The sequence below is a fragment of the Plodia interpunctella genome, chromosome 30 (assembly GCF_027563975.2).
Source record: "Plodia interpunctella isolate USDA-ARS_2022_Savannah chromosome 30, ilPloInte3.2, whole genome shotgun sequence".
Taxonomy (NCBI): Eukaryota; Metazoa; Arthropoda; class Insecta; order Lepidoptera; family Pyralidae; genus Plodia; species Plodia interpunctella.
In genome coordinates this window covers 1,491,142-1,517,727 of record NC_071323.1, presented here as the reverse complement: position 1 = coordinate 1,517,727, position 26,586 = coordinate 1,491,142, and the positions used below count along the sequence as shown (strand labels likewise).

The 26,586-nt window shown below is 36.2% G+C and overlaps 5 protein-coding genes across 13 annotated transcripts in view; 2 read left to right on the top strand and 3 right to left on the bottom strand.

The window, feature by feature from the left end:
• kst (karst) overlaps positions 1 to 7,260 on the top strand; it is a 97,954-nt gene extending 90,694 nt beyond the window's left edge. For both annotated transcript variants that reach the window (XM_053767094.1, XM_053767092.1), the window contains 2 exons: positions 3,790 to 3,871; positions 4,186 to 7,260. In XM_053767094.1, coding sequence (XP_053623069.1) covers positions 3,790 to 3,871; positions 4,186 to 4,300 — 197 coding nt within the window. In that variant the 3' untranslated portion in view covers positions 4,301 to 7,260. The remainder of the gene's footprint in view (positions 1 to 3,789; positions 3,872 to 4,185) is intronic.
• A 974-nt stretch (positions 7,261 to 8,234) lies between these two features.
• LOC128682560 (dihydrolipoyllysine-residue succinyltransferase component of 2-oxoglutarate dehydrogenase complex, mitochondrial-like) lies at positions 8,235 to 12,598 on the bottom strand. Of its 3 annotated transcripts, none has more exons than XM_053767339.2 (2): positions 12,510 to 12,598; positions 8,235 to 10,372 (listed from the first exon to the last, which is right to left on the bottom strand). In XM_053767339.2, the coding sequence occupies exon 2, from the start codon at positions 10,346 to 10,348 to the stop codon at positions 8,942 to 8,944; it is 1,407 nt and encodes a 468-aa protein (XP_053623314.1). In that variant the 5' UTR covers positions 10,349 to 10,372; positions 12,510 to 12,598; the 3' UTR covers positions 8,235 to 8,941. The 3 variants fall into 3 exon arrangements, with proteins under 3 accessions (XP_053623314.1, XP_053623311.1, XP_053623313.1); XM_053767336.2 differs by having other exon boundaries at positions 12,460 to 12,586; XM_053767338.2 differs by having other exon boundaries at positions 12,281 to 12,555.
• A 131-nt stretch (positions 12,599 to 12,729) lies between these two features.
• Positions 12,730 to 16,787, bottom strand: LOC128682539 (sperm protamine P1-like). Its single transcript, XM_053767292.1, has 6 exons — positions 16,644 to 16,787; positions 15,758 to 15,797; positions 15,228 to 15,239; positions 14,143 to 14,292; positions 13,119 to 13,221; positions 12,730 to 12,793 (listed from the first exon to the last, which is right to left on the bottom strand). Exons 2-5 carry the CDS (start codon positions 15,781 to 15,783, stop codon positions 13,125 to 13,127), a joined length of 285 nt encoding a protein of 94 aa, XP_053623267.1. The 5' UTR covers positions 15,784 to 15,797; positions 16,644 to 16,787; the 3' UTR covers positions 12,730 to 12,793; positions 13,119 to 13,124.
• Positions 16,788 to 17,596: 809 nt separating this feature from the next.
• Positions 17,597 to 19,746, top strand: LOC128682523 (uncharacterized). The gene is made up of 3 exons (XM_053767266.2): positions 17,597 to 17,834; positions 18,515 to 18,630; positions 19,528 to 19,746. The coding sequence occupies exons 1-3, from the start codon at positions 17,775 to 17,777 to the stop codon at positions 19,643 to 19,645; spliced, it is 294 nt and encodes a 97-aa protein (XP_053623241.1). The 5' UTR covers positions 17,597 to 17,774; the 3' UTR covers positions 19,646 to 19,746.
• A 2,085-nt stretch (positions 19,747 to 21,831) lies between these two features.
• The window catches only part of Adar (Adenosine deaminase acting on RNA), a 57,927-nt gene continuing 53,172 nt past the window's right edge, over positions 21,832 to 26,586 (bottom strand). For all 6 annotated transcript variants that reach the window (XM_053767235.2, XM_053767238.2, XM_053767234.2 and 3 more), the window contains 2 exons: positions 26,206 to 26,295; positions 21,832 to 25,962 (listed from right to left, as the gene is read on the bottom strand). In XM_053767235.2, the coding sequence (XP_053623210.1) occupies positions 25,834 to 25,962; positions 26,206 to 26,295 (219 nt within the window). In that variant the 3' untranslated portion in view covers positions 21,832 to 25,833. The remainder of the gene's footprint in view (positions 25,963 to 26,205; positions 26,296 to 26,586) is intronic.

Sequence of the window (26,586 nt, the reverse complement as noted above, 5' to 3'; positions counted from 1 at the left end):
GATCACATTTCCACAATGTCCGCGTGCCAATACCTAAAGTTCCTGAAATTGGGCACGGAATTTGTAGCCATCCCTTTCTGGCAAACTGATATTGTCATACGCAAAAATAAATGTCTACAAATTTTAGATCCAAGTTCAGGAACGGCTTTGCTTTTTCGTAAGCATTCTAGTTTAGTATTATAAATTCTTTGCTCACGTCCCACTCTTAACTTTCAAATTCAGAATGATTTTTAGAATGATATAGTTACATCACTTGTTGACTGCCGAATTCGAAACCGCAGGTGAAGAAGAAGCGTCTCAACAGACAGACTTTCGCATTTATCTATACTATTATTGTAAAGAGGTGAGCGTTTGTGAGTTTGTATGTTTGAGGCGGGTAATCACCGAAACTACCGAACCGATTTCAAACATTCTTTCAGCATTAGAAAGGTACATTATCCAAGATTGCTATAGACTATATTTTATCTCAAAATTCCCACGGGAGCGAAGCCCCGGGCAACATCTAGTAATAAGGAAGTATGGATTTGCCGTAAAGCTATCATTGCTTTTACGTATTTTCTTTAGATATCAGTCAGTTTTGATTTTAATTTTTTTTTCTAGTTATCAAACATTAAGTTTAAGTTATCAAAAAGTTAAAATGTGTATGTTTGGTGTTAGGCGTTAAGAGTGGGACATTGCATTGGGAATGACTGTAGCGGAAATGGCATTTGGTTTAACATTCAGTATATTACCTTATAACACAATTATTGGACGCACGTTAACATGACTTTTAACCCTTTCACAGCGACACTTTATATCATAGGGCTAAGTGCTATTTGCATTTTACTTCTCACTATAGATTAGGTAGTACATGGCTGAGGGTCACTACGTGGAATGAAACATACACAACTTTATTTTCATATAACAGACGCTCGCGGACGTACACTTAATTTTTTGTCGGTTCAATCCGACGTTCGCTGTGAAAGGGTTAGGCACGTTTTTGGTTTTGAGTTTATTAACGTGTATAATATCTTACTTTTTCCACTATTTTTACTAATATTATAGGCTATATAAGCTTTTTATTATACAATGTTACAATTTTATTATATGTAGTATTGCACTCTGGCCAGGTAGCAATGTAAAAATATCCCTATTACAATATTTACTAGCATTTGCACTAATATCTGCTATATCCTTCTATGGGTGTATCTTAAAGCGTTTCGACCGCTGCAGCCGAACAATAAAGACAAGAGTACGTTCACTATCTACTACAATAATTAATTGACGACCTCGGTGGCGCAGTGGTAAAGTTCTTGCCACTGAACCTAGAGGTCCCGGGTTCGATCCCCGGTCGGGTCATGATGGAAAATGATATCTTTCTGATTGGCCCGGGTCTTGGATGTTTATATATATATATATATATATATATATATATATATATATATATATATATATATATATATATATATATATATATATATATATATATATTTGTATTTGTTATAAAATATAGTATCGTTGAGTTAGCATACTTTGGGGCTAGCTCAATCTGTGTGATTTGTCCTAATGTATATTTATTAATTTATATTTATTTATTAATATTTTACTGTGGCAATATAAATTTTATGAATGCTTGATTTTGGAAATGATCCCCATGGAATTAGTAGGTACTCCGTTGACTTGACGGATCGTAATGGCAGCGCAGCCGCAGCGTTCGAAACGCTCTGAGAACCAACCCTATTTGATTGGTTAGATGGTTCTAAATATGTATTTTCTATATTTCTAACTATACGTATACAAATAAATGGAACTATACAAGCTGTTACAAAATATCTCGACAGTCTGTCAAGAAAGTGATGAAAACTGATTTTGAACGAACTACAATTTTTTTGCAATTGCAACATGAAATAGAATGGTCAAGATTGGTTTATAGACACCCAGTGTTGCGCATTCATTCATTTTCATAACATTATTTACAGACTATATCTATGCTATTATTATAAAGAGGTAAGCGTTTGTGAGTTTGTATGTTTGAGGAGGGTAATCTCCGAAACTACCGAACCGATTTAAAAAAAATTATTTAATTTTTTTTGAGTTGCCACGTGCTTCTATCTCTTTAATCCCTTAAGCTTGATTACAATGGTATAGATCACCTGATCTCCTTATATACACTAAGGATGGTATGTTATATTTTCGACATTAATATTGGTAATGCGAATGCTCAGGTAATTCATTAATATAACAAATAAAACTTAAGTACGTAATAACAATATTTTTTAATAATTATATTAATTGTAATAAATTACTCAAGTTTAGTATTCAAATTTTAATAGTGGCAAATTATATTTAATAAAAAGTAATTTGGCAGCCCTTTTCTCCTGTGAGGCGAACCCGCCCTCTTCTAGCATGCACCGACTTGCACAGATTCACATTCGCATAACATTTGCATCGTTTGATGCAAAATGTTGAATGCAAAAGTTGATGCGAATCTTTGAAATGATACGAGAATCATTCGCGTATGCGAATTCGTAACATCTCTGATATACCGTGTATATATCGAGGTCAGTGGTATACATGGTTAAAGGAATGTAAAAAAATATGTGAATTCCCACGGAGATTATTATATTATTGCCCATTAGTCGACGTCCAACGTTGTACTCCGTTGTTCTCTATAGATTTTGATGACGTGCGTTGACGTACATCGGAACTTCATACAATTTATGCTTTGTCTATCGACGGACGTCAAGATGACGGAGCGCGGCTCAGCCAATGTGGCTCTGGCTCTTAAGATGGATTTTTAATTACACGTTAAATATATATAACATATATAAAAACATCGAATCGCCCACAAGGTACCTTTTCCCGTGGAACGGCACATATACTATATTATGTAATATAGAAAACGTATTTTTATATATTTTTTTACTACATAGAAATATAATGATATATTCTTTTCTGTTGTATCACTACCTGTCTTTTATTATCTCTTCCTTATGTATAATAAAAAAATATATGTATTTGTTAGTAGTAAAGTCCATTTTTTCTTACGTAACCCTGTGAAATCATGAAGACACGTAACTTTGTTTAAATGATAAGAATTGTAAGAAAAAACGAACTTTAGTGATGGCACAAAATCTATTTGGGTTAAGTTACGCATTATATAAATCATTCTTTTTGTATTTTGTTTTTAATAGTTGCAGTTTTCGCTTTTGATTGTTTAACACTAGCTTTGAACGCGATTCTGCCCGCCGCGGTAAAATAATAGTTATATAGTTATTATATCTATGTGTAATAAACTTTAAAACTGTTAGTTTTGTAGAGCTAAACAATATTTTATTTTTGTTTTTTATTTATATATATATATATATATATATATATATATATATATATATATATATATATATATATATATAGTGTCAGGGTAACAAGGTCGAAGGGGAAATATAGACGAAATGCTATCCGTCGTAAACTAAAGCTGCGCTTGATAGTTTTCAAGTAATTAGGGGAGAAGAGGGACAATAACTTCACCGCCTTCACACTGGGTCTTCACACCAGTGTTAAGGTGCCATTTACCGGCACACTAGCGCCACCATCACATTTTTACCAATTTATTTTGTTTATTAGCGAAAACTAAATAAATCCTCCTTCCAAATTATTCTACGCTAGATAAAGAAATTTGTTGCACAATATTACAGTTTTCCATCCACACAATGTAGTCGCAGTCTACTAAATCGAAAACGGTGGCCACCAAAATCTTCATAATAGTTACAATAAAGCCTTATATCGTAAATAATGTTGCAACTTTTACAGTATACCGCGACAACGCCAACTGGTCCGGCTCGGCGGGGGAGGGCGGGGTCTCCCCGGCCTTCGACCAGCGACCCGCCTCCAGGTACTCTATCTCTTTCTTACGTTCCCGGTTGCATACGGGGTTTGTGATGACGCGAGTCGTGCAAAAAAAATAATTGAAATTTTGAATATTCTACTGTGATTTGTGCGACTCTTGAAGAGGGTCTGAAACAGGGTTATCATCAGGTGGGCACGACCCACTTGGTGATAACCCTGTTTAAGAATATTGTTGTTGCCAAGGCTACGTGTCCCTTAGTCGCTTCCTACGACTTCTATATCTATACATGAAAATGGAGTTGTTTTATTCGAAGGTCTGCTTAAATGTTGAGTAATGTTTTTATTTTTTTGCTAATACAGGTCGTCCGGAGAATCAGATCTCTCCGTGAGTGGTATCCCCAGGGAGAAGAAAGACAAGAAGAAGATATTCGGAGGTCTGTTCAGTCGTAAGAAGAGACCGCAGAGTCACAGTTAGGGCGCGAACCACACATGCCATTAGCTTGCACACTCGCCTAACCCAGACAAACACGGGGACTCGAAAACCATAATAAGTGTAATATATTCGTAAGCGTTACAAATTGATATTCGTAAGTGTTACACATTGATATGTGTAACTCATTCATAAGTGTAACAAACTCTTATTTACATTAATTTAAAGTTACAGAATTATTTCTGTAACTATAATTAATGGTGTTTAAATCTATTTTACTCCTAACACTTATGAAAATGTAACATATACACGTTTCTATTTGAACTTGTTTATGTATTTTTAACATTTATTTATGCATGTGTACGTACACAAATATACATAGTGATTCAAATTTGAAACTTATTGCCTGTAACAGATATTACATAAATATATTTAATTGAAAACAGATTGAAAGTGTTACCGTTTGTGTAACACTTTTTTACCAGTCAAAGAAACTAACGAAAAAAAGCACTCCATTCGGATAGATCTAAAGTGTTCTGGCATGCCAGCTACTGGCATGTCTCACTGGCGCACGCCAGCTTATCGCCCGTGTTGCCAGCATGTATTATTGCCTTAGTCATTTTCTAAAAGCTACTTGATATTAAAGATGTGTCCGACCGATTGTCTATGGTGTGATTTGCAGTCTCGAAACAGATTACAAATATTTCGAAATATAAAAAAAGTATTTTAAGCGCTGTCACCAAGGTGACATAGACATTATTGATATAAAAAAAAAATTGGTTCGGTGAATATTGGGTGTGGATATTAAAATTTTACATTCGGTCGGTCATTAAATATTTTTAGTCTTAAGTACCTCAAAAAAGGTGAAATGGAAACCTTATTTTTGTTAAATCACTAAAATGTTGCGACATATGTGATTATATTTACAAGTTACATATAAACTTGCATAATTATATCAATTAATTAGGACCTATTGTCCGAAGAGACCTTTTATTTTAGTAATAAGCATAAAATTTCCGAAATGTTTGATGTAATTCTCAAAAAGGATATAGATTTCATTAAGTGGAACGCGCCCTTATTTTTCGCGCCTGTTTTTGCATTTTGATTAGTGTATGTGCGAGTGTTAAGTAGACGGACTCGCACTGATCAGTGCCAGTCTAGATTGTGCACTCGCACTTAACACTGATCAAATGCGAATCGGATTTAACATTGAATTTTTCACAAACAATCAAATATAATTCGTGACCAACGAGCGCGGATTTAGGCATAATCGAGCTAAGGAGTGACAACCCAGTCAAAGAAATATACAATATATAAAATGGATCAAGTCTGAATGAGCATAATAAGCTGGCAACCCTACACATAGGGTTGTCACAAGTATATACGTGACTATCACCGTACTTGGCCGAAAAAATTAAACTCTTTTTGTTAACATATAAAAAGTAAAACACTAATTTATTACCCTAGATATGGTTTCGTCTTTTTGGATTCATGATCACGCTCAGTAATATTATTTCCCATCAATGGAGCTATTAAATTGTGAAATTTATAACAATATATATATATATATGAATAACATTTTATTTAAAGGTATAAGATTTTCCAGCATTTCCAGCTTAGAATTCCATTGATAAAAGGTCGTCCTATAGATTGGGAATCTACTTTAGCCGGTCAGAAAAACTTTTACCTCAATGGAATGGAAAGTGAAAGCCAATGTAATTGTCATTACCTTTATTGTCATACCAAAATTGTCATTTAGTACCCTTATTCCATTGACATAAAAGTTGTTTTCGACCGGCTAAAGCGGAATACTCGTCGATAAGTGTGGGCACTACTTTACATGCCTCTTCTTTAAAACTATTAAAAGCATCAGAAGTATCAGAGCATTCGAGCTTAATTTTCTACAGTATCTTCGTAGCCAGCGACGTCATTCATTTTATAATATTAATATGACTGGGTTCAGAGATTAATATACTTTTTAAGGTATTGTTTGATATTGTGTATTGTTGTTTTACAGTACTTAGTTGTTAAGTTGTTCAGATACATGTATTGTTTTCAGTGTAATGTAAAAAAATATGTTTTTATGAAACATATTCTCAAATGCTATTATTACCTAAGTATATTGTTTTAGTATTTGACAACCCTATATCAGTAGATCGAAAATGGGACCCACATTTTTATTTTTTATTTTTACTAGTATTAAAGTTTTAAAAATATACACATTTTACATCGTAATTGTTATATTTTGTGCAACTGTAGTAACTGCATATTATATATTTATATTAGTACTTTATGTTACTGTAAAGATCTGGGGTTGGATATTCTAATATATTTCAGGGAAAAAAAAAACAACATTTTTTATCTATGTCATCAGAGATTATCAAAATTTAAACTTAACGTAAATAAAAATATTTAACACTCTCAAAGCGACAATTCACATCAGTTGCCGAAACATAGTGAATCATAACTAATATTATAAATGAGAAAGTATGTTTGTTTGTTACCTCTTCACGCTTTATCTGCTCAACCAATCGTCTTGATGATGGTATTCCCGTGGGAAAATCACGCGGGCGAGCCGCGGGCAAAAGCTAGACAAATAGGGATGTGCGACACTTTAGCAGTGGTGTTTGGTCGGATATATCCGACGTTCGCGGTAACCTAACTCAGATTTTACAGTAACAATAATAGTACATAATTTTGTTGTATATCATGCTTCGTAATCACGTTATATTTTATTAAATGTGCGTGTATTCGTATGGTTTACTTTGTATTTGCTAATAATTGTGCTATAGACGTAAAACTAGTCGAATGTTTCGACTTTCTTTGTCTTGTTTCATATATTTTTAAATAAAAGAGTATTATGCTGTTTACACGTTGCATTGGTGAATACAAAAGAAAACATTTTATATTAGTTATAAGAGATAATACTGTATTACATTCATAAAACATTCGTTAGGCCATTGGGACCAAATATGCATTTTTTGAAAATATAGTTTTATTGCCAATTCATGTTTATTATTTCAATCTCTTCTCGCATATGTTGCTCTGTTGCATCTGCGGCTGTGACGCCTCAAAGCCCGGGCACCGCTTAAAAATAAATAATTATTTTCTTCAAAATTCAACAAATACTTTTAATAAACAATAGAAAAAAAATCATGTACATTGAATACGTAAAAACAAAATTAAGCGATAGAAAAAAAAATCTGTACACGCTAATCTCCGGAACTACTGGACGGATTCGAATGAAACTTTTTGTTATATAGCTATGAAGCCTGGGCAACAACATATAGGGTATAAATGATTTTGAAAACTAGAAGATCTGACGGAGAACAATGATGGAACAGCTAAACTATAGGAAATATAGAAATGACGCCTTAACAATAGTAGAGTATTTCCTGTTGAAGTATAAAACTCGAAGATCCGGAACACCTGAAGATGAGTCATAATGCTAAGCGCACGTGCAATGACGCGTTAACTATAATTTTTTTTCAAGTCTGATGAGCATCTTCTGTATAGTTATCGTTACGCTTTGTCTGTAGTTAAATTTCCCTAATAATTTTGACTCCTTACCAAAAATTGTTCGGCCACGCGAACGAAGTCGTCAGCTAGTCAACAATATATTTCATTTTGAGTTATTAAAAATTTATGTAATCAATAGGATAGGTGACAAGTTTAGAAAATTGAAAGAAGTATGTATAATGCTCTAATTAAAATAGATATTTTTGTGGCCATTGGCAGTTGTTTGGAAAGTTCATTAAAAAATATTGTCATAATTTTATTATTTTTTAAAACCATCAACTACCAAATTCCATCATCGTAAACTCAACATTTAAGGGGTATCTGTCGAATATAATTTGGTTTGGGGTTTACTTAATTTGTCTAACAAATAAACATGTTTTAAGTCGAAATTAAACTGTTTACTGATTTTTCAAAAATTTATGATTTATTTGACAAGTTTTTACGAAAAAAACAACATGAATCTTACTACAATTTATGATTTATTTTTCCCAAAGATCGGTTCCAGTGTTTATAAGCAAGTTACCTTCACACACTCGTAAAAAATCGAAAAAATAAAATAAAACAACCGTTAGATGTCACATAAAGGAAATGTACTTGCATTTATTATAACTTAAACACGTTAAATAATATATACGTACAAACGCACGTATTAAATAAATAATAAAAAAAAAAGATCGACACAAAAATACTTTGCTTCAATGCTAAAAATAAACTTAATATTCAACAATTAATACAGATTCTTTTAACTCACACGATCACTTCAATATTATTTTCTCCAAGAATTCAGTATAATATATGTATTGATAAAACTTGCACATAATTGTGTCTCAAGTGGAATTTTCGTGTTTGGTAACGTTCTATACACAGACATATATTGAGATATAATCTATCATGATCTCACTTCGACCAGCTGCATGAGACCCAAGCGTGCCATTTTTATAATACCTACTAAGACGTCAATTTTTAGTGATGTTAACACCGCGTACACGCGGACCCAATTAAAAATAGTTTTTACAGCTAATATATAGCATAATTTGTCATTTTTTAAATATTCCTATGACGTCTGACACTTTTTCAGCACGCAAACTAGTACTCTTTAAGGCTATCTATCTATCTCAACACATGTCTGTGATTCTGTATTAAAATGTAGCGCAGTACTTCCTAAACTTAGAGCCCAGCGATGATTGTGGCTGGTTCTTCGACACCTTCTTTGATCTTTCTGAGGAACATAACCGCTTCGCGGCCATCAATTAATCTATGGTCGTATGTCAGGGCGATATACATCATGGGTCTGATGACGACCTGGCCGTTCAACGCAACCGGACGCTCGAATATCCCGTGCATTCCCAAGATGGCCGACTGAGGTGGGTTTATTATTGGTGTGCCCATCAGAGAACCGAACACTCCCCCATTACTGATTGTGAAAGTGCCTCCATCCATTTCCTCAATTGTCAATTTGCCGAGTCGCGCTTTTTCCGCTAACCCTGCGACCGTCAATTCTATGTCGGCATACGTCATGTCCTGGACGTTTCTGATGACTGGTACCACGAGGCCTTTAGGCGTTGCGACCGCTACAGAGATATCCACATAATCCCGGTAAATAATCTCATTCTCTTCGATAACAGCGTTGACAACTGGCTGGTCCATGAGCGCGTTCGCGGCGGCTTTGACGAAAGGCGACATCAAGCCCAGTTTCAAACCATGTTTCTTTGTAAAAGCATCGAGGTACTTTTTGCGGAATGCCATAATGTTGGACATGTCGATTTCGTTGAAGGTGGTCAGCATGGCGTTGGTGTTCTGTGCGTCTTTCAGTCGCTGCGCGATGCGCTGTCGCATGCGGTTCATCTTGACGCGCTGTTCGGTGCGTGTGCCCGCCATTTCCTTACTGTAGTCCGCTGGCGGGACCTTCACTGTTGCAGTCTCGATTGATTGCGCGTGCCGGATGGCTGCTACGGGGATTGAGGACACAGGCGCGGCAGGGGGTGGAGTGGATGGTTTAGGGGGCGGGGGAGGGGGCGATTGCGGTGGCGGTGCGGCGGCTTTCGGCGGCGGCGATGGCGGGGCTTCAGAAGCCGCTGGCGGAGGAGACGGGGCCGCGGTCTCTTTGGGAGGCTCAGGAGCTGCAGCGGGCTTCTCAGCTTTAGCGGGCGCTTCGCCGGTGATGTCCAATCTGAACAGCTTCTGTCCAGCTTTGACCGTTTCACCATCTTTCACATATATTTCTTTTATAACACCATGCCCCGGAGCCATAACTGGTATTGCGGTTTTGTCAGTCTCAATTTCGAGTACGACTTCGTCCGCGGCCACGCTGTCGCCGACCTTTTTGTCTAGCTTCACGTCTCCTTCGGAGACTGAGTCGGGGAAGCTAGGAGTCTTGACATCCTGTTCTTCGTACAACGTGCTGGTGAAATGGAAGGAGGCAACTTGGCTATGTGCTGTTAGGACCCGTGGTTGGTGTTTAGCAGCCACTCTGGGCAGAGCGAAGGTCTTGGGCACTTCGTTGGATCTATAACGGAGACTCTGCCCTTGTCTCCGGTATATGGTCTGTAGCTGTTTTGAGCAGCGTCTTAACATTTTGTATTAGTGGAGATAGGTTACCTGAAAATTGAAATTAATATTTTTTTAATATTGCAGATCAGTTGAGCCAGAGGTATTTTTTATTTGCTAAAAAGCACCTAGTCCTTGACCTAGTGGAAAACTACAGAATATAAAAAGTTCAACATAGATAGCATCCTCGAAAACAATGGTCATAAAGATATTCAAATGATGTATTATAAAAATAATGTGACCAATAAAGTCATATAATATACTGGACTTGGATTGGATTGTATAGAGTAGCTTGGAAAGACTTGGGGAAGACCTTTGCCCAGCAGTGGGATGTAACAGGTTAAAAAAAAACTAGACTTAATTTAAAAAAACATGAATAGTTCTTCATAATGTTCTTCAAAACATAAAAAGTCTGTTCACAATAAGATGTAATATTTAGGAGGTGGCCACACAAAAGATAAATAATTTATATGATAACTTTAATCAATTATAGTTTTTATTGTTCATATATGTACAACAAATATTTTTGTTAATATTAACTTCAATTTTAGAAATAAATCCTAAGGGTGGATGTCATTCTCAACTTTGACGTTAACTTTAACTTTTGCAGAAAAACGCAAGATACATATAATTTGTATAAAAGTCAGCTGTGCAATGGTTAAAATCAATGTCAAATTTGATAGTACAACTCACCATACCTATGACATTTTCTTCACAAGAATCCCTGCCTTTTTCCATTAGTCTGAGTCTGCCATTTTGTGTTAATAGTATAAAAGCACATAAGTTATTAGTATAAAACGGTCTGGTCATGATGGAAAATGATCTTTTTCTGATTGGCCCGGGCCTTGGATGTTTATCTATATATGTATTTGTTATAAAATATACTATCATTGAGTTAGTATCCCATAAACAAATAAATATATTAGGACAAATCACGCTCCATCAGTGTGGTTTGTCCTAATATATTTATTTATTTAAAAGCACAATAAGTTATTAGAATAAAAGCACATTAAAATTAATTGCATAGTGTTAACCATTGAACCCGTAAGCAGTTTGTATACATTCTAACATTGTTATTTTATTTAAATGTTTTTGAGAATTTATCAAGATAAGAAGCGTGCTGCGAAATTAAATGAGTCATGACAAAGTTTAAAGTACAAATTAAAAATTGCTTCACAGATGACAGGATTTGTATTTCATCAGCATTATTTGCTAATAAATTATTGATTGATATAGAAATCACTGATATATAGTGGTGGTCAAGTGGTTAAGACCGGACTGTCAGCCTATGATTGAAAGGTCGCAGGTTCGAGACCTACTTGCGCCACATGATCTCTGTATACCAGTATGATTATCACTATCTGCTTCCTGTGAATAAGTTCCCAAACAGTGTGAGGGAAGAGTGTAGGTTGGTGTGGACAGTTTAAGTTCACTAATTGTACTTGTCACTAGAAGTAGTGGATAGTCGAAAGTCGTGTCAGATGCCTTTATGCGACTTGGAACAAAATCTGACACCAGTGTATGCAACAGTGCTAACACAGTCAAGATATTGCTCTTAATATATGGTATTTAACATAAAGTCATTATGATTATAGCTATTTCAAATACAGAAATTCAACATCAAAGCAAATTATCTCAAATATCTAGAAAGTTGACTTTTATAAAGTATCTACACCTAGATTAATAATTGATGCTAATGAGATCAATAATTTTGAAATTGGAAGTGACAATATGTAATGACAGATGTTATACAGAATAAAGTCAAATTAAAATAATAACAATTAGGTTTGTTTTTGTTATAAATAATAAGGAATAGAAAAAGTGAAAGGTACTAAGGTAAGTATCTGAAATGGGAATGGTACTGAACTACGGCCGGCACGCCTACACGCAAGCATTTTTAAGGTTAACCAATGAACCCATGACAATCCATGTTATAACTACAAGAGAACATATCCTTACCTTCTATTACAGGTAAACGTCTAATTACTATCACTGATAATGTTATTTCACAAACAAAAATGTTACATAAGTGTTGGTCTCATGACAGTGACGACTGTGTTAATAAATCAATTTTTAAATGTTATTCAAAGCATAGTTCCTGTATGCCGTGCTTTTATTGAACAGGATAGATACTTCACTTTATATACGCTGTTTCACGATAATCACAGCTGGAGATGCCCAGACTTACATTTGTTTCAAATCGGTGGCCTTTTGTCGATCGGCTCGTGAAGTGCACAGACTAAAGAGGGGGAGCATAGACTGAAAAGGGAAGTTTGTGATACATTTACACGTTTGCCAAGCCATCAACAAGTTTTACACATATTCGACCAGTGTGCTTTGAGAATACAGTTTTTTTCGGGAGTAAACACAAGGCATTGCCAATCGGGTGTTAAAATTAAACAAATGAATGTTTTTTATAAATTTTGTATATTTTTACAAAAGCACTGAAATTTTGATCACGTCGAACAGTACCTGTGGAACAAAGTATTCAGCAATCAGTAAAATAAAAAAATATAGGCGACGAAGCTTCTCACAATATTTGCTAGTATTCGAATGTTTAATAACGTATATATTATATTATAATAACGTATTTATACATAACGAACTTAATCGTGGTACCAAAACTATTAAAAGAAAGCATTTTTTATGCAAATGTTTGTTTTGTCTTGCGCTATTGGCTAATTTTGCTAAGTGCAATAGTGACATAGGTAACATATTTTAGCTTATAGCATGCAGCGTTGTGATGTGAAATGGTATCGAAATATGCGAAATATAATACAATACCATAGATAAATACCTTGCTCTAAACCGACAAGGACCGCTTGCGCAGCTTGTAGCGCCTGTCGCAGCGCCGGCAGCGCTTGAAGGAGCCTGAACGCGACCGGCAGCGCCAATTGTAACTGTAATTATGTAAGAAATACTTTGATTGAATCTTACTTGAGGAAATAGAAAAGACTCGTGTGAGCCCCAAAATATGTAATTCTAGTAGTACTAACTACTTAAATTTCTTTTCCCTAAACAACAAAATTATAAGGATGGAAATCAAACCCTGTTATTCTTAAAAAAAGATAAAGCGTACTTTAAGCTAAATAATGTTTCGTTTCGTTAATTTTGTAAAGTGATAAAGAATAATTTAGCTTGTGTTTTAACTTTTTATGAATAACAGGGATATAAATTGCTTGCGCCAAAATTTTCAAATTGATAAAAAAATAATAAAAAGGTAGAAAGTGCCTCTATAACCGGCGCCGGTAGCAATAAATAGGGGATTTGTGCTTCCGTGTGCCGTGCGAACTATTTATAAAGATGGCATTTCACACAAAACCTTCGCACCTGTCTATACCTGACAAAAAATGTTATGTAATTTCTATTAAAAACTACAATTTAAAAAATTAACTAATACTTTTAAAGTCAAATTGAATAAAATCCGACACTGAACTTTCTTCCGGTGAAGGAAAACTTTGCGAGAAAATCTTCATTTCTACTGATTGATAGTTTAGTCTACTAGTATTGTCACTAGATGGCGCTAGGTAGTCGTAAAATGTCAGATGCCTATAGAATACTTTAATAAAATCTAACAAAAGTGTTAGCTAATGAGAAAAAATTATATTTAAGCCCTTCTGGCCAGATAGATACCAAAACTATTTGAATGAGTTTCTTTCGGTATTTCCTCTCTGTAGTGGACGTTCTGAAATGCTAGTAGTTTATAAGCTATGAAATATTATTTTTTAATGTAGAATAGGTATAACGTGAAAAAGTGCCCGTGAAAGCCAAATTTCTGAACGATTCGATTTATAACACACTCGATAGAAAAGAAAGATTACCGTGGTCTGCCTGGTCGGCGTCCACCGCAGCGTCTGCGGCGGCGGCGGCACGAGCGCCGTCTCCGACTCCGGCAGCCGCACTGCCGCACCGGGTAGCGCCGGTCGCCGGATCGGCAACGCTTGAACCGTCCGGATCTGCTACGGCATCGGCTACACACACACACACACACATTAATAGTTTTTAAAATGTTCAAAATTATTCAAATTAGGATGATATGAGACGTCAAACATTTATATATGTGTTATCACTACCTACATAAAGTCGCTTCCGCTGTCTGTCCCTATGTAAGCTTAGATCTTTAACACTATAGTGATTCCATAGGAAGGTTACTGGTATCTAACGCATAACCTTCCATAAGGTACATAAGGTACATAGAGACTAACATCTTTTGTTCTACGACTTTTGTCTAAACGTAATACTTACTTAAATAAAAATACTTTTTTTAGTTTTAATGTAGTTTCTATAAAACGTTAACTCTATGTTCGATTCGGCTACATAACGCTAATGTACTGTCTCGTGTTGCTTGGCTATTACATAGAGTTAAACTGTGTAGAATCGCAAATTTTTTTTTAAAAAGAATACTACGAATCATGAAAAGTTTGCTTGTTTTGATGTACCCAAGTAGTCTTTAAGAGGTTTTGCGTTTGATACTAGTAATCCTGTAGCTGTGGCTGGTCACTAGTTCATAACCACTATCGATCGTTCATTATCACTATCGAACTGTGCAAATTTTAAATTAACAGAAAGAGACAAAACATATTTTAGCTTAGAGTATAACTTTTTTATGAATTACAAAGTCTTCTACCTACTTCCAGAGCTCAGGTGTAGAAGCGACACGACAAACTTCAAACGAACTTTGAAAACTTCAAACGCGTCAACAATGTGCCTCACCGGCTCGGCTATGTCGAAAAATAAACTATTTCAAAATACGTCAACATAAAGGAATAACTGTTACCAAATAAAAAAAGTTGCATACCAAATACCAAAACCATGAGTCCCTCAATCGCCTCGTACGACATCCACGATTGTTAACACACTCAATAAGAAGACATATATCAAATTAGTATAACCAAGCGATACTTACGTTTTGCACATTCTGAAACCAAAAACAATAAATATGTAAGTACTTTAACATTTTCAAGTTGATTTGCACCGTTCAATTTTGACGTATTGACTTTTAAGTTAGGTTACTTTTAGGTTAGTAAGAAGTTAAGTTTTAAAACTTAACTTTTCGTTTTTCTGCGCAGGTTAAAGTAGAGATATATACTAGTTCTACTAACATTGTAAATGCGAAAGTTTGTGGAGGATGTGTGTGTCTACTAGACGGATTGGTTTGACATTTGGTAGCTACACGTATGAATATAAACTGGATAAACACATAGGGTACTTTTTATCCCGTAATACCCGCGGCAGCGAAGCCCCGGGGCGAAGCTAGTCCTATTAATATTACAAATACGAAAGTTTGTGAGGATGTACATGATGTATGTTTGTTACTCTGTCACACAAAATCTACTGGAGTGTTATGAAATTTGGTACACGGGTAGAATATAACCTGGACTAACATATAGGGTACTTTTTTTTGGTAGGTTTTAAAAAACCCGGAATATAACTTACTTTCGCCTCCGCCGACATCTTGCCATTCTGTGTTGATATTCTGTAAAACAAATTTAATTTGAAGTATGCCAGTTTATTGCGATATCTAGCTGCCAGATATGCTTTATCGGCGAATAAATCGTCGAATCGTGGCGAATTCGAAGCACGCAATAAGTACATTTACACACATGAACATTGCTGGTTTTCCCTTGCATAGATTCAAAGTCGACGTTGACATTCAGCACATCCACAAATTCATTGCAAATTCGTGGCTATTAACTACCACATAGAGGTCAATGCGTGGTATACACTGACATGTAGGCGAACGTACTTGCGTATGTATAATCGGTCGTATTCTACACTTCATCGGTCATACAAAACTGCAAAAATATATGTTTGTGAAATGAAGGATTTTTATCAACATTAGGCCAACTTTAGAATCGATTTTCCGTTAAAAACATGGCGACATCTGGCGTAGTGGTTACTACGCCCGTTCGCTGCCTGTAGGTCCTGAGGTTCGATTACAATTGTTGTGATCACACATAGTGTTGTGATAACAGATCACAATATAATAATAACAATAACACTCTACGGTTCTTGGTGTGTTATGTCAGTTTCTGTGTGTCTATCGACACGCGACACAAGCTTAGTGCTTAGTGTGGGCCGTTGGGTGTTGTATAAAAAAATTATCTGTGCCTAAGTCAGCAGCAGACATTTAAAATTTTGCAATATATTTGTTGAGATGTCCCATGACATAACTTAGGCAATTAAAGAACAATTAACAATTGCAAAGTGATACATTGCAAATTGCAATGAATTAATTCAACCCCTAAGGCCACTCATCGCCATAAATAAACCTTAACGTCATCATTGCTATTGCAAATTAATCTAGACTACACATACTCACCTGTTTTTGTCAAAAGCTCATAATTTTACACTCATTTGTGGGTAAACGACGCTATAAAATAACAAAATAAAATTATAAATATTGTAAAAAAGTCGTTGAAACGTCACTCCATATCACGTTCTATTTTTGAAATAAATTTTGAAATGGCGGATATTTTCTTTTTCTTTTTTTGTGATAAGTCCATATCTCGCATGCACTTTTACAAACCTTACCATAGACATGATGTTTGTAAGCAAGTACGTAATACGCATGGAATTAGCAGAGGTTGCACGGAGTACTTACCTTCCCGTATACCCGGTTCCTTCCTCAGCCGTTGAGCGTCATAGCCCACGGTCCACTTAAGTAGTTAAGTCCTACCAATATCATAAATGACAAGGTTTGTGAGGATGTGTGTATGTATAAATGTTCTCTTTCACGCAAAATCTACTGGACGGATTGTTATCAAATTTGGTACAAGGTTAGAATATAACATATAGGATACTTATTATCCCGAAATTGCTACGGGAGCGAAGCTCTCGAGCGCGGCGTATACAGAGATTACTGGTATTTATCCAACGCATAACCTTCCAAAGGCGCATAAGGTACATATATACTAATATCTTCTGTTATGCGACTTTTGTCTAAACGTAATAAACACAAAATTTTTCCTTTTTTAGTTTTAATGTCGTTTCTATAAAATGTTAACTCTATGTTTGATTCCGCTACATAACGCTACTGTACTGTCTCGTGTTGCTGGGCTATTACATAAGAGTTAATATTAATCGCAAAGTAGATTGTATTTTTTTATATTAAAAAAAATCTACGTATCACGAAAAGTCGTAGAGTAAAAGTTGCTTGTTTTGATGTACCCAAGCAGTCTTTAGGAGGTTTTGCGTTTGATACCAGTAGCCCTGTATAAACTTATTCTCTCAATTCTGGCCGGAAAGAACAAAAGCGATTCAGAAAAAGAACTCCAATATGCCGCCGTCAAATGCCACTGTCAGCCAGGTTCGCTATGGAAAATTACGTGTGAAATTAATTCAAAAATTAAAATACCCCTTCAATTTTAAGTGATCTGAACGCTAGACGGTAAACCGAGGACCATGTAAGGTCGTCTCCTGGCATCACTCGCGAGCACATTAGGTACGAGCCATGGATGCCTTCGCCGAATCTATATTTGAATTCGTAAAAGCGAGACAACTCAATATAGCGGTTTGTATTAGCCTTTTCACCTGTTATGTCTGTTAAATCTTGTAAATTAAAGCCCTACCACGAAACATAAACACGTAGCACGTTACCAACGTTCTCTTTTTCCAATATCGTGTACGCTTCGTGTAAAAAATGTTGTGGACGCAATGACGTGCCACGTGTTTTATGTTTCATGGTAGACCCAGTACATTTGTGTTTGAAATTCGTCGTTAGTTTCCATGACAATGCATTATGATATGCATTACTGATTGTGTAGATTGGCTCCCGACGAGGGAACTCCTCAAGGGTTCACTGCAGATTTTGTTGTCACGCATTGAATATAACAGCTTGTATCAAAGAAATACTGGTTTGACGTCAAGGATGAATGATCTGACATGACAACTGTAGGAAAGCGGAGTCCGATTTTGGACTGCTGGGCTCCGACGCTCAACGGCTGAGGAAGTGACCGAGATGACGCTCAGATGAAAGAGAGCTTGCGTCAATAAGTCAATTCCAGTAAGACATAATCATTGTTATCGAACTCAATTCAGAAATTAGACCTTCTCAGCCACTTTTTTACGTCAATTTTATATAGTAAATTCCTCAAAAAGCTACAAAGTACTGGCATTACGGAACGACCGCTGCCGAGAAGAAATGCCGGGAGATATTGCTAATCAGATTTTATTGAAGTTGCAAATTTTCAGATAGCCGGGCTCCTGACGATCATGTACCTGTTGTACCAGTACTGGGACGTGCTGTTCAAGGAGCAAGACGAGGAACTAAAGCGGGTGCAGTCGAGGATATCTCGGTCGCGATCCAGGTTCTTAGTCTTATTATAATAACGCCACAAACATAGACCTCACGAACACAAAATTTGATCAGTTTTTACAAATATGTGAATAAGTATTTCAAAAACGACATAACCGATTTTGATGCCGCACGAACTTAAAAATTCTATTGACAGATCCCTACATACCTTTTAAATTTCATCAAAATCAGACCAACGGTTCGAAAATTATCGCGTTACGTACAAAAAAATGTATTTTCGACCCAAGTTGAACTGTAGACCTCGCTCGCTTGGCTCGATCGCTCAATAATAAACAAGCTTTTGCCTGCGACTTCGCATATCAATCCAAGATTTACAACAAGATTTCAAGTTAGACCATGCGCTATATACAAATGATAAAACCGCTTCAAATTATATCCAGTAGTTTTTTAGCGCGGACAAACATAATAACCTACTTAGCTTTATTATAATATGTAGATATAGACAATTGCACACCGAAAATATAGAGGAGCATACATACAATCGCACGGAAGGTCGCTCTTAGGTGCGTTAGTGTTATGTTATTTAGACAATAAAGTCTATTCACAATGAGACACAGCTAACCAATCATTTGTGACGCAATTCTGTGCACACCGCAATGTCATTGGTTCGCTGCGTCTCACTTCGAATTGACTCGATAATGAGAAGTTAGACAATCAAGTCGATTCGCAGTGAGACGCAGCTAACCAATCACAGAGCGCCATTTGTGACGCAACGACAACGACGCCACAATTTTAAATTATTTTTTAAAGCTAGGTACTAAAAATAATTTGTGTAGGAGAGGGAGGGGCTTTAGTCTTAAATCTGATTATGTATCGCCAATGGAGGTTAAAATGCGCCCCTTAGTCGAAAATGTCTAGGTTTCTTGATGATTTTGCTCCCACTTCACAGATCCAGGTCGGGATCGCGCTACGGGTACAAACTCGACAACAAGAATTCGTGGCGAGGAGGCCGCAAGCTGCACAAGAGATGCCCAAACTGTAGCGCGTGCAACTTCGTCGACGAATAGGTTGAGAAGCGCTGGTGCTCGATACAATGGCTGTTTGACTTCTTCTGAACTGTGTCTCTTAGAAACAATTTTACATTGATTATAATATATTTAAATTTGAATGCCGTTTTTATTAAATTCCGTAATTCATAAACTTATAGGAAATTTACTTGCTCTTGCCTGCGGATCCGTCCGCACTCTGCGAAACATGATTTCCATACAAACTTTTACCCCTCATTATAGTAACTTTGGGATTGATTTTTTCAAGTATTAGCTATGTTTGAAAAGGAGCTCCTTAACTATATGCATACCAAATTTCACCAAACTCGGTCCAGTGGTTTAGCCGTGAAAACTGAACAGACTTTCGCATTTATAATATAATACGCATAATGCACAATGGCAGACTTATCCCAGTAAGCGAGGACCAGACAAGCCGTTCGTTTGCTTAATCCTTTGAAAAGCTTTCCCATATTCTTGTGTAACCTGTTCAATGGCTAACCCAATCCAATGACTATCCCATATGGTGAGGCTAACCCTTTCAAAGGATTTCCAATATGATATGGCTAACTCTTTCGAAGGGGTAACCCGTTCGTTATAGCGCTTACCCTGTTTGGCTTTCTCCTTAAATGCGTGCGGGGGGAGAGGGGTGTAGTTTTCATCACACCCCCGCTCCTGTGCAAATTTGCGTAGCTCCGTGTGTGAAGAGCCTAAAAGACACGAAGCGACACATTGAATCGTGTAAATTATAACGCACCGCTTTACCGCACGCGCTTAGTAGGTGCATTGCAATTTATTCAAATTAAGACCGTATGGCCTGAGCTTAAAGCATAAATTAGCCTGCTATCTGAACGGGCAACCCCTTCGTATGACTTACCTCAAAGAAAGGGTTTTGTAGTCGTTGATATAGCACTTACCAAAGCAAATTGAACGGGTTACAGCACCGAACGGCTTTCGAAAGCAAACCCATTCCAAAAACCCCTTCAAAACCCGTGAAAGGGATAGCGGTCCGGTCCCTGCTGCCAGTAAGGGATCTCTTACAGTTGAATGCATGTTATCGCACTTTAAACTACCTTACTTACCTAAAAAATAACTTACTTTTGAAAATGACTAAGACAAAACATCAGGGAAGTACTGTGACCGGAATATGTAAAGCTTGCTATGTTTAAGTTTAGTAAATAAATAAAAAATATATATCTAATATATACTATCGGCAAACAGTTCAAACTTTGGCGAATAGCTGACCGCGCTACGCCCGGGCATAATGGGTCTTAGGGCAAATCCGCTACTGCACCAATGTCTCAATGAGTATTATGTTTTAGGTTACTTACGAAGAGAGACGCGAATGCAATCAATGCAGCTCTGGTAACGGGGCTGACGCCACTTTACGATTACCTTCAATAATATTAAATATACCACAGGGAGCTAGCATTGGCCAAAACAATCCTTATATTAACTAACTGCGCCCTGGGGCTTCGCTCCCTTAGGAATTTCGGGATAAAAAGTAGCCTTTTCAGGTTACATTCTACCCGTGCACCAAATTTCATAATAATCGGTCCAGTAGATTTTGCGTGAAAGACTAACAAACATACACACACACATACACCTCCTACACATGCACATACGCCTTCACAGATTTAGTAGGGTTGACAGAAATGAAACAATTTTTAATAAATCAATTCAAATTATATTTGGTTCCAATAACGATTCACATAGTTCGCTTACAATCAAAAAATTACAATTTTATTGTATAATATTTGAGATTATAGCACGCTACTACGTAACGGACGATCAAGGGCGGGCAGTGAGCAAAGAGTTACAATAACGGTGCAGAGGGGTAATGCTGCCAGCATTCTTGATACCCTTGTATGTAACGTACTGGATTCTCTTTTTGATTATATTATAGTGTCATAATGAACTTTCGTGGGATGAATAAAAGAATTTCACACATGACTTTTTGAATAAAATTAATGACACAAATGATATGCTCGCTCTACTTTGCGTTGCCAAACTATCGACAGTTTTTATCGGAAAGGCCATACTATCGATAGGCCTATCGATAATTATTGTGGAGTAATACTATTGGTAAATAAATTACAATATTATCGACAGTATTGAAGCGTGAGCGACGACTAGTCTATCGATGCTATAGTGTTGATCTAGGTTTAAAGAATTTATTCTCATAAAAAGATTACATTAAATCCACTTACATGAGAACAGAATTAACAATACTTAAACTAAACTAGGATGCAGTCACCGCATTAACATTTTAGACAATGGGCAAACAAAAGGTACAGAAAATCTTATTATTCCCTTATGTCAATGTAGGTTTATTATTATACAAGTATTTATCAACGATATACATTTATTTTATTCAGGATAAATAGCAACAGTTATATTTGAATAATATAATCGTGTAGCTGTGATTTGAAACATTGAAAGGACTCCGCGTTTTTTATATTAGAGGGTAATTTGTTGTACAAGAGTGCTCCTTCAAAAGTGATGCTTTTTTTCGCCAACTTGGTACGTATCTTTGGTAATACAAGTAAACTTGGTCTACGTAATTTGCGTTTAGTAAGTTGTGATTTTTGGGTAAACGATAAACTAGTGTGCATGTTTTTATTTAGTATCTTCCTAATTAGAATGCAAGTATTATAACGATAAAGTTGTTGAATGTTCATTAATTTTGTTTCTTTAAAAATCTTTGTGGTGGATGTTGAGTAGGGATAGCAGAATAGTGCTTTTATTACTTTGTTTTGGGCTCTTTGTAGTTCTTGTAATCCGGTCTTGGCGGCAGTACCCCATATTTCTATTAAATATAACAAATGGGACTTTACGAGCGAGTTGTATATATTGTACTTGAGTTTTCTAGGAACACATTCATTTATACTACGGAGTGACCCTGTAAGTGAAGCTAACTTATTTTTTATGTATGAAATTTGTTTATCCCATCTTAAATGATTATCAAGTCTAAGGCCAAGATATTTCTCGTGAGCTTTCTGTTCAATAAATGTATCATTAATTTTTAGAGAGTTATGGGGGGGGATTGTTTTATTTTTTGTCTTGAATATAATATAACTTGTTTTAGAAATATTGATGGTTAATAAATTGAACTGAAACCATTCGAACAACTTATCAAGATCCTGTTGAGCTTGTGTTGTAGTTTCATTTAAACTGTTACCTATATAAAATAGACATGTATCGTCCGCATACAAGGTTACATGACCATGAAGACCCAATTTTGGAATATCATTTATATAAATGAGGAACAAAAGTGATCTGCAATATGAAATAAACTATCGATTGTATCGATGCACAACATATAGTGACAATGGTTCTCAGACCGTTTCTACCGCTGCGGCCGCGCTGTCATTATAATTTTCTACAAATTTTAACAAAAACAAGAATTAGTTTTACATCTGACTTTAAATAATTAATCTGTACTGTGGTAATGTCAATTGTATGAATGATTGAATTTAGAAATGATTCCTTCGTCGAGAAAATTGACGGATTGCAATGACAGCGCGGCCGCAGCGGTCGAAACGCTCCGAGAACCATCCTAATATTGCAGAGCAATACTATCGATAGTCTAATCGACATCACGGAGAATTGTTCTTTATCGATAGTATAGATTCTATCGATACTATTGCTTTTTCCCAAACTATCGATAGTCTATCGAATCGCTATCGATAGACTATCGAGCGGCAACGCTAGTTTTATATACAAAAGGTGGGATTTATGTATTTCGCTTATAGACTATAAGAATATATTGATCTGTCACTAAGATTGGTCTCGTCCTACAGTATAGCGTGCTGCAGCAAGGGCAATGGCGACGACGATGGGTTTAAAAAAACACTAGCGATATGACCCGGCTTCGCACGGGGTCAATCGTGTGTATATATCGTAGCCATCTGGTTAAATCAGCCTTAAATTGGAAAGCTAGCAGATTAATTAAAAGCCGGCGTTCAATTGAAAGGCATCTGTGAAGTTGTTCAATGAAACATTCACCGACTTGTCTGTACGTGATTTAGCTAGCCTTTTAATTAAATGGCCGATTTAACCAGATGGCTGCAAAATATTTATAAGCTTAAAAATTAGTGAAAACTACACCAAAATCCCTTGCGTGGTTTAGAAGAAAGCTAAACTAACAGCCCGTCCCGGCTTCGCTCCGGTAAAAATGTAATAATTATTATTTTTATATTAATCTATCTCTCGGTGAAAACCGAGTGAAAATCTGTGCAGTCGTTTTTAATTTTAACGTGAACAGACAAGACGCGGCAGAAGACTTCGTTTTATAATTATGTAAGTATAAGGATTAGAATAGATTGGGCGACTGCCCAGGGTGCTCGTTACGAAGGGGCGACGCAGATTAGCGATGCCTACAATCACAGATAGGAGGCGCCGCAGTAATTGTGCCCAGATTGCCTGCAACGGGTATAATTTTGTAGGGCCAGAAATTAAGTATTTTCTATATTTGTTTGTTTTAACATAACCAACTTCTTCATGAGCAATTTGCTCTGGATTTTTCGACTTTCTTGTCCAATTGATAATGTTTTAATATCTTTCGAATCAGCATGATCTTGTTTGTTTTCTTTGGTATTTTCTTCTTGATTATGTAATTCGAAATCATTTTTACAATCATCCGACGAACTGGGAATAGAAAAATCTCTACCGTATTCGACGTTTTTTATATCACCAATTTTATTTCTACATTTAGTGATTCTGTCTCTAAATGTTACTAAACTATTCGACTCAAATTCTAAATTTTCGTTATCTATAAAAAGGTTTTTCGTTTTTAACGCGATATTGTCGATATCTAAACTTACATCACTAATTTTGTCTTTGGAATAATTGTTTAAATGTGAATGTGCGCTTTTAATTTTCCTAAGTAAAGTACATTTCTCCGGTTGAAAACTATCTGAAACATATTGTTTAGACGCTAGATAAGAATCGAAATCTTTATCGATATCATAATCGTATTGAGCGTCACAATTAAAATCGACATGGTTAAAATTGTCACTGTTGGATCTTCTGACGTGTCTACGTTTAAAATTTATAATTTCTTGTATAGATCTGCGTCTTTCATATTTCTTTTCATTGTAATTATGTGTATGTTGAGCGTTGACATAATAATCTTTAGTATTTTTAGATTTTGAATTTATGACCTCTTGAATGGTACTCTGTCTTTCGTATCCCTTTTCTTTAAATTTAGATACAGCATCATTGTTCGCACCTATTTTATTTGAATCAGTTATATATTTAAGATATGCGGCATTTAAATTATCTTTGGATGCACATTCATTGACGTCCGAATGTCTCCTGACATGTTTACGTTTTACGCTCAAATTAAAAGGTATCTCAGCTTTATCTGTATCTCCTATAATACTGGTATGAAAATTATCAAAAATTATAGATTTTTCTGTGCCTACTCCAACATTATCTAGAAAAACACTAGCATTGCTATTACTTTTATATCTATCAACCAATTTATCATCATTATTGAAATTAAAATTATTACTTAACTCTATTTTATTACTATTATAGGCAACATGTTCGCTTAATCCTACGTCTCTAAAACTATCCTTAAATTTAACATGTCCTACTCTACCAATCTCACTAATACTGCCAATATTAACATTTTTAAGATAATCCATCCTATTTCCAGCAGCCACCTCATTTTCATCATAGATAACCTCATTTATACTGTCATTTAATTCAATCCATCCTATTTTATCTGTGCCATCACATCCATCCTTTCCTTCATCATCATCCATCATATTTTCCACACTATGTCTTCTCATAAATGCCATTCTATAATTATTAGGACAATCCCTATTTCCAACGCAATTTTTCTCCACATTACAACCCATAGAGTTTTTCACGCCATTGCTCTTCACTGTATGTCTCACCTTACTTTCGACACTATCCCCCCCGACTGTATGCCTCATCTTTTTATCTACGCTATTGCCCCCCGCTGTATGTATCATCCTATTATCTACGCTATTGCCCCCCGCTGTATGTATCATCCTATTATCTACGCTATTGCCCCCCGCTGTATGTATCATACTATTATCTACGCTATTGCCCCCCGCTGTATGTATCATACTATTATCTACGCTATTGCCCCCCGCTGTAAGACAAGCCCTATCGTCTCCGCCATCCCCCCCGGCAATGGGCTGCAGCTCGCTATACCCTTGTAGCGCGGGACCCGCCTAGGCGAACAGAAGCTGAGGGTCCGCATCAAGAATCTCGCATAAAAACTGATCCTGCTCCAGAGGCTTCTTGATCCAGCGGCCAAGCTTCGCTTTCTCGAACGCCTCGATCAGACGATCTTTCGCTGCCTGAAATATTATTAAACAAATATACTAGTGCCGTCGAGTTTGTACAAACTATTGATTTGTTTGAATATTTGGATAATTGATTTTGTAAAATCAGCTAAGTACAGAAATAATTAAGTTTTACAGTCTTATTGGGGCAAAAAAGTGCCCTCTTGATGACACCAAGGAGAATACTGAAACATTATGAATTCGCGCTGAAATCGGACCGTTGGCTCCGTCGCTGTATGGGTGAGGAAGAAGACTTACTTGATAAGCGGGCGCGAGTTGCTTGGCCTCGTTATACTGCAGGTGATCAAAATCGGACGGCAATGTTTGAGAGGAATTCGGCTCCAGTTCCTGAAGTATTAAAAACATACTGTTATATTAAATAATGTAGCTGAAAGCCCACGCGGCACATATTTTTCCGGGATGAAAAAGTATCTTATATTCTTCAACGTACTTCAAACTGTATGAAAAATTTATAATATAGCGTCGTTGAGTTAGTATCCCATAACACAAATCTCGAACTTACTTTTGGGGTTAACTCAAATCTGTGTTCTAAACATTTTCATACTTATTTATTACTAGCTTTTGCCGGCGGGTCCGCCAGCTTGGATTGCTCCGCGAAAGCGGAACAGACATGATTTT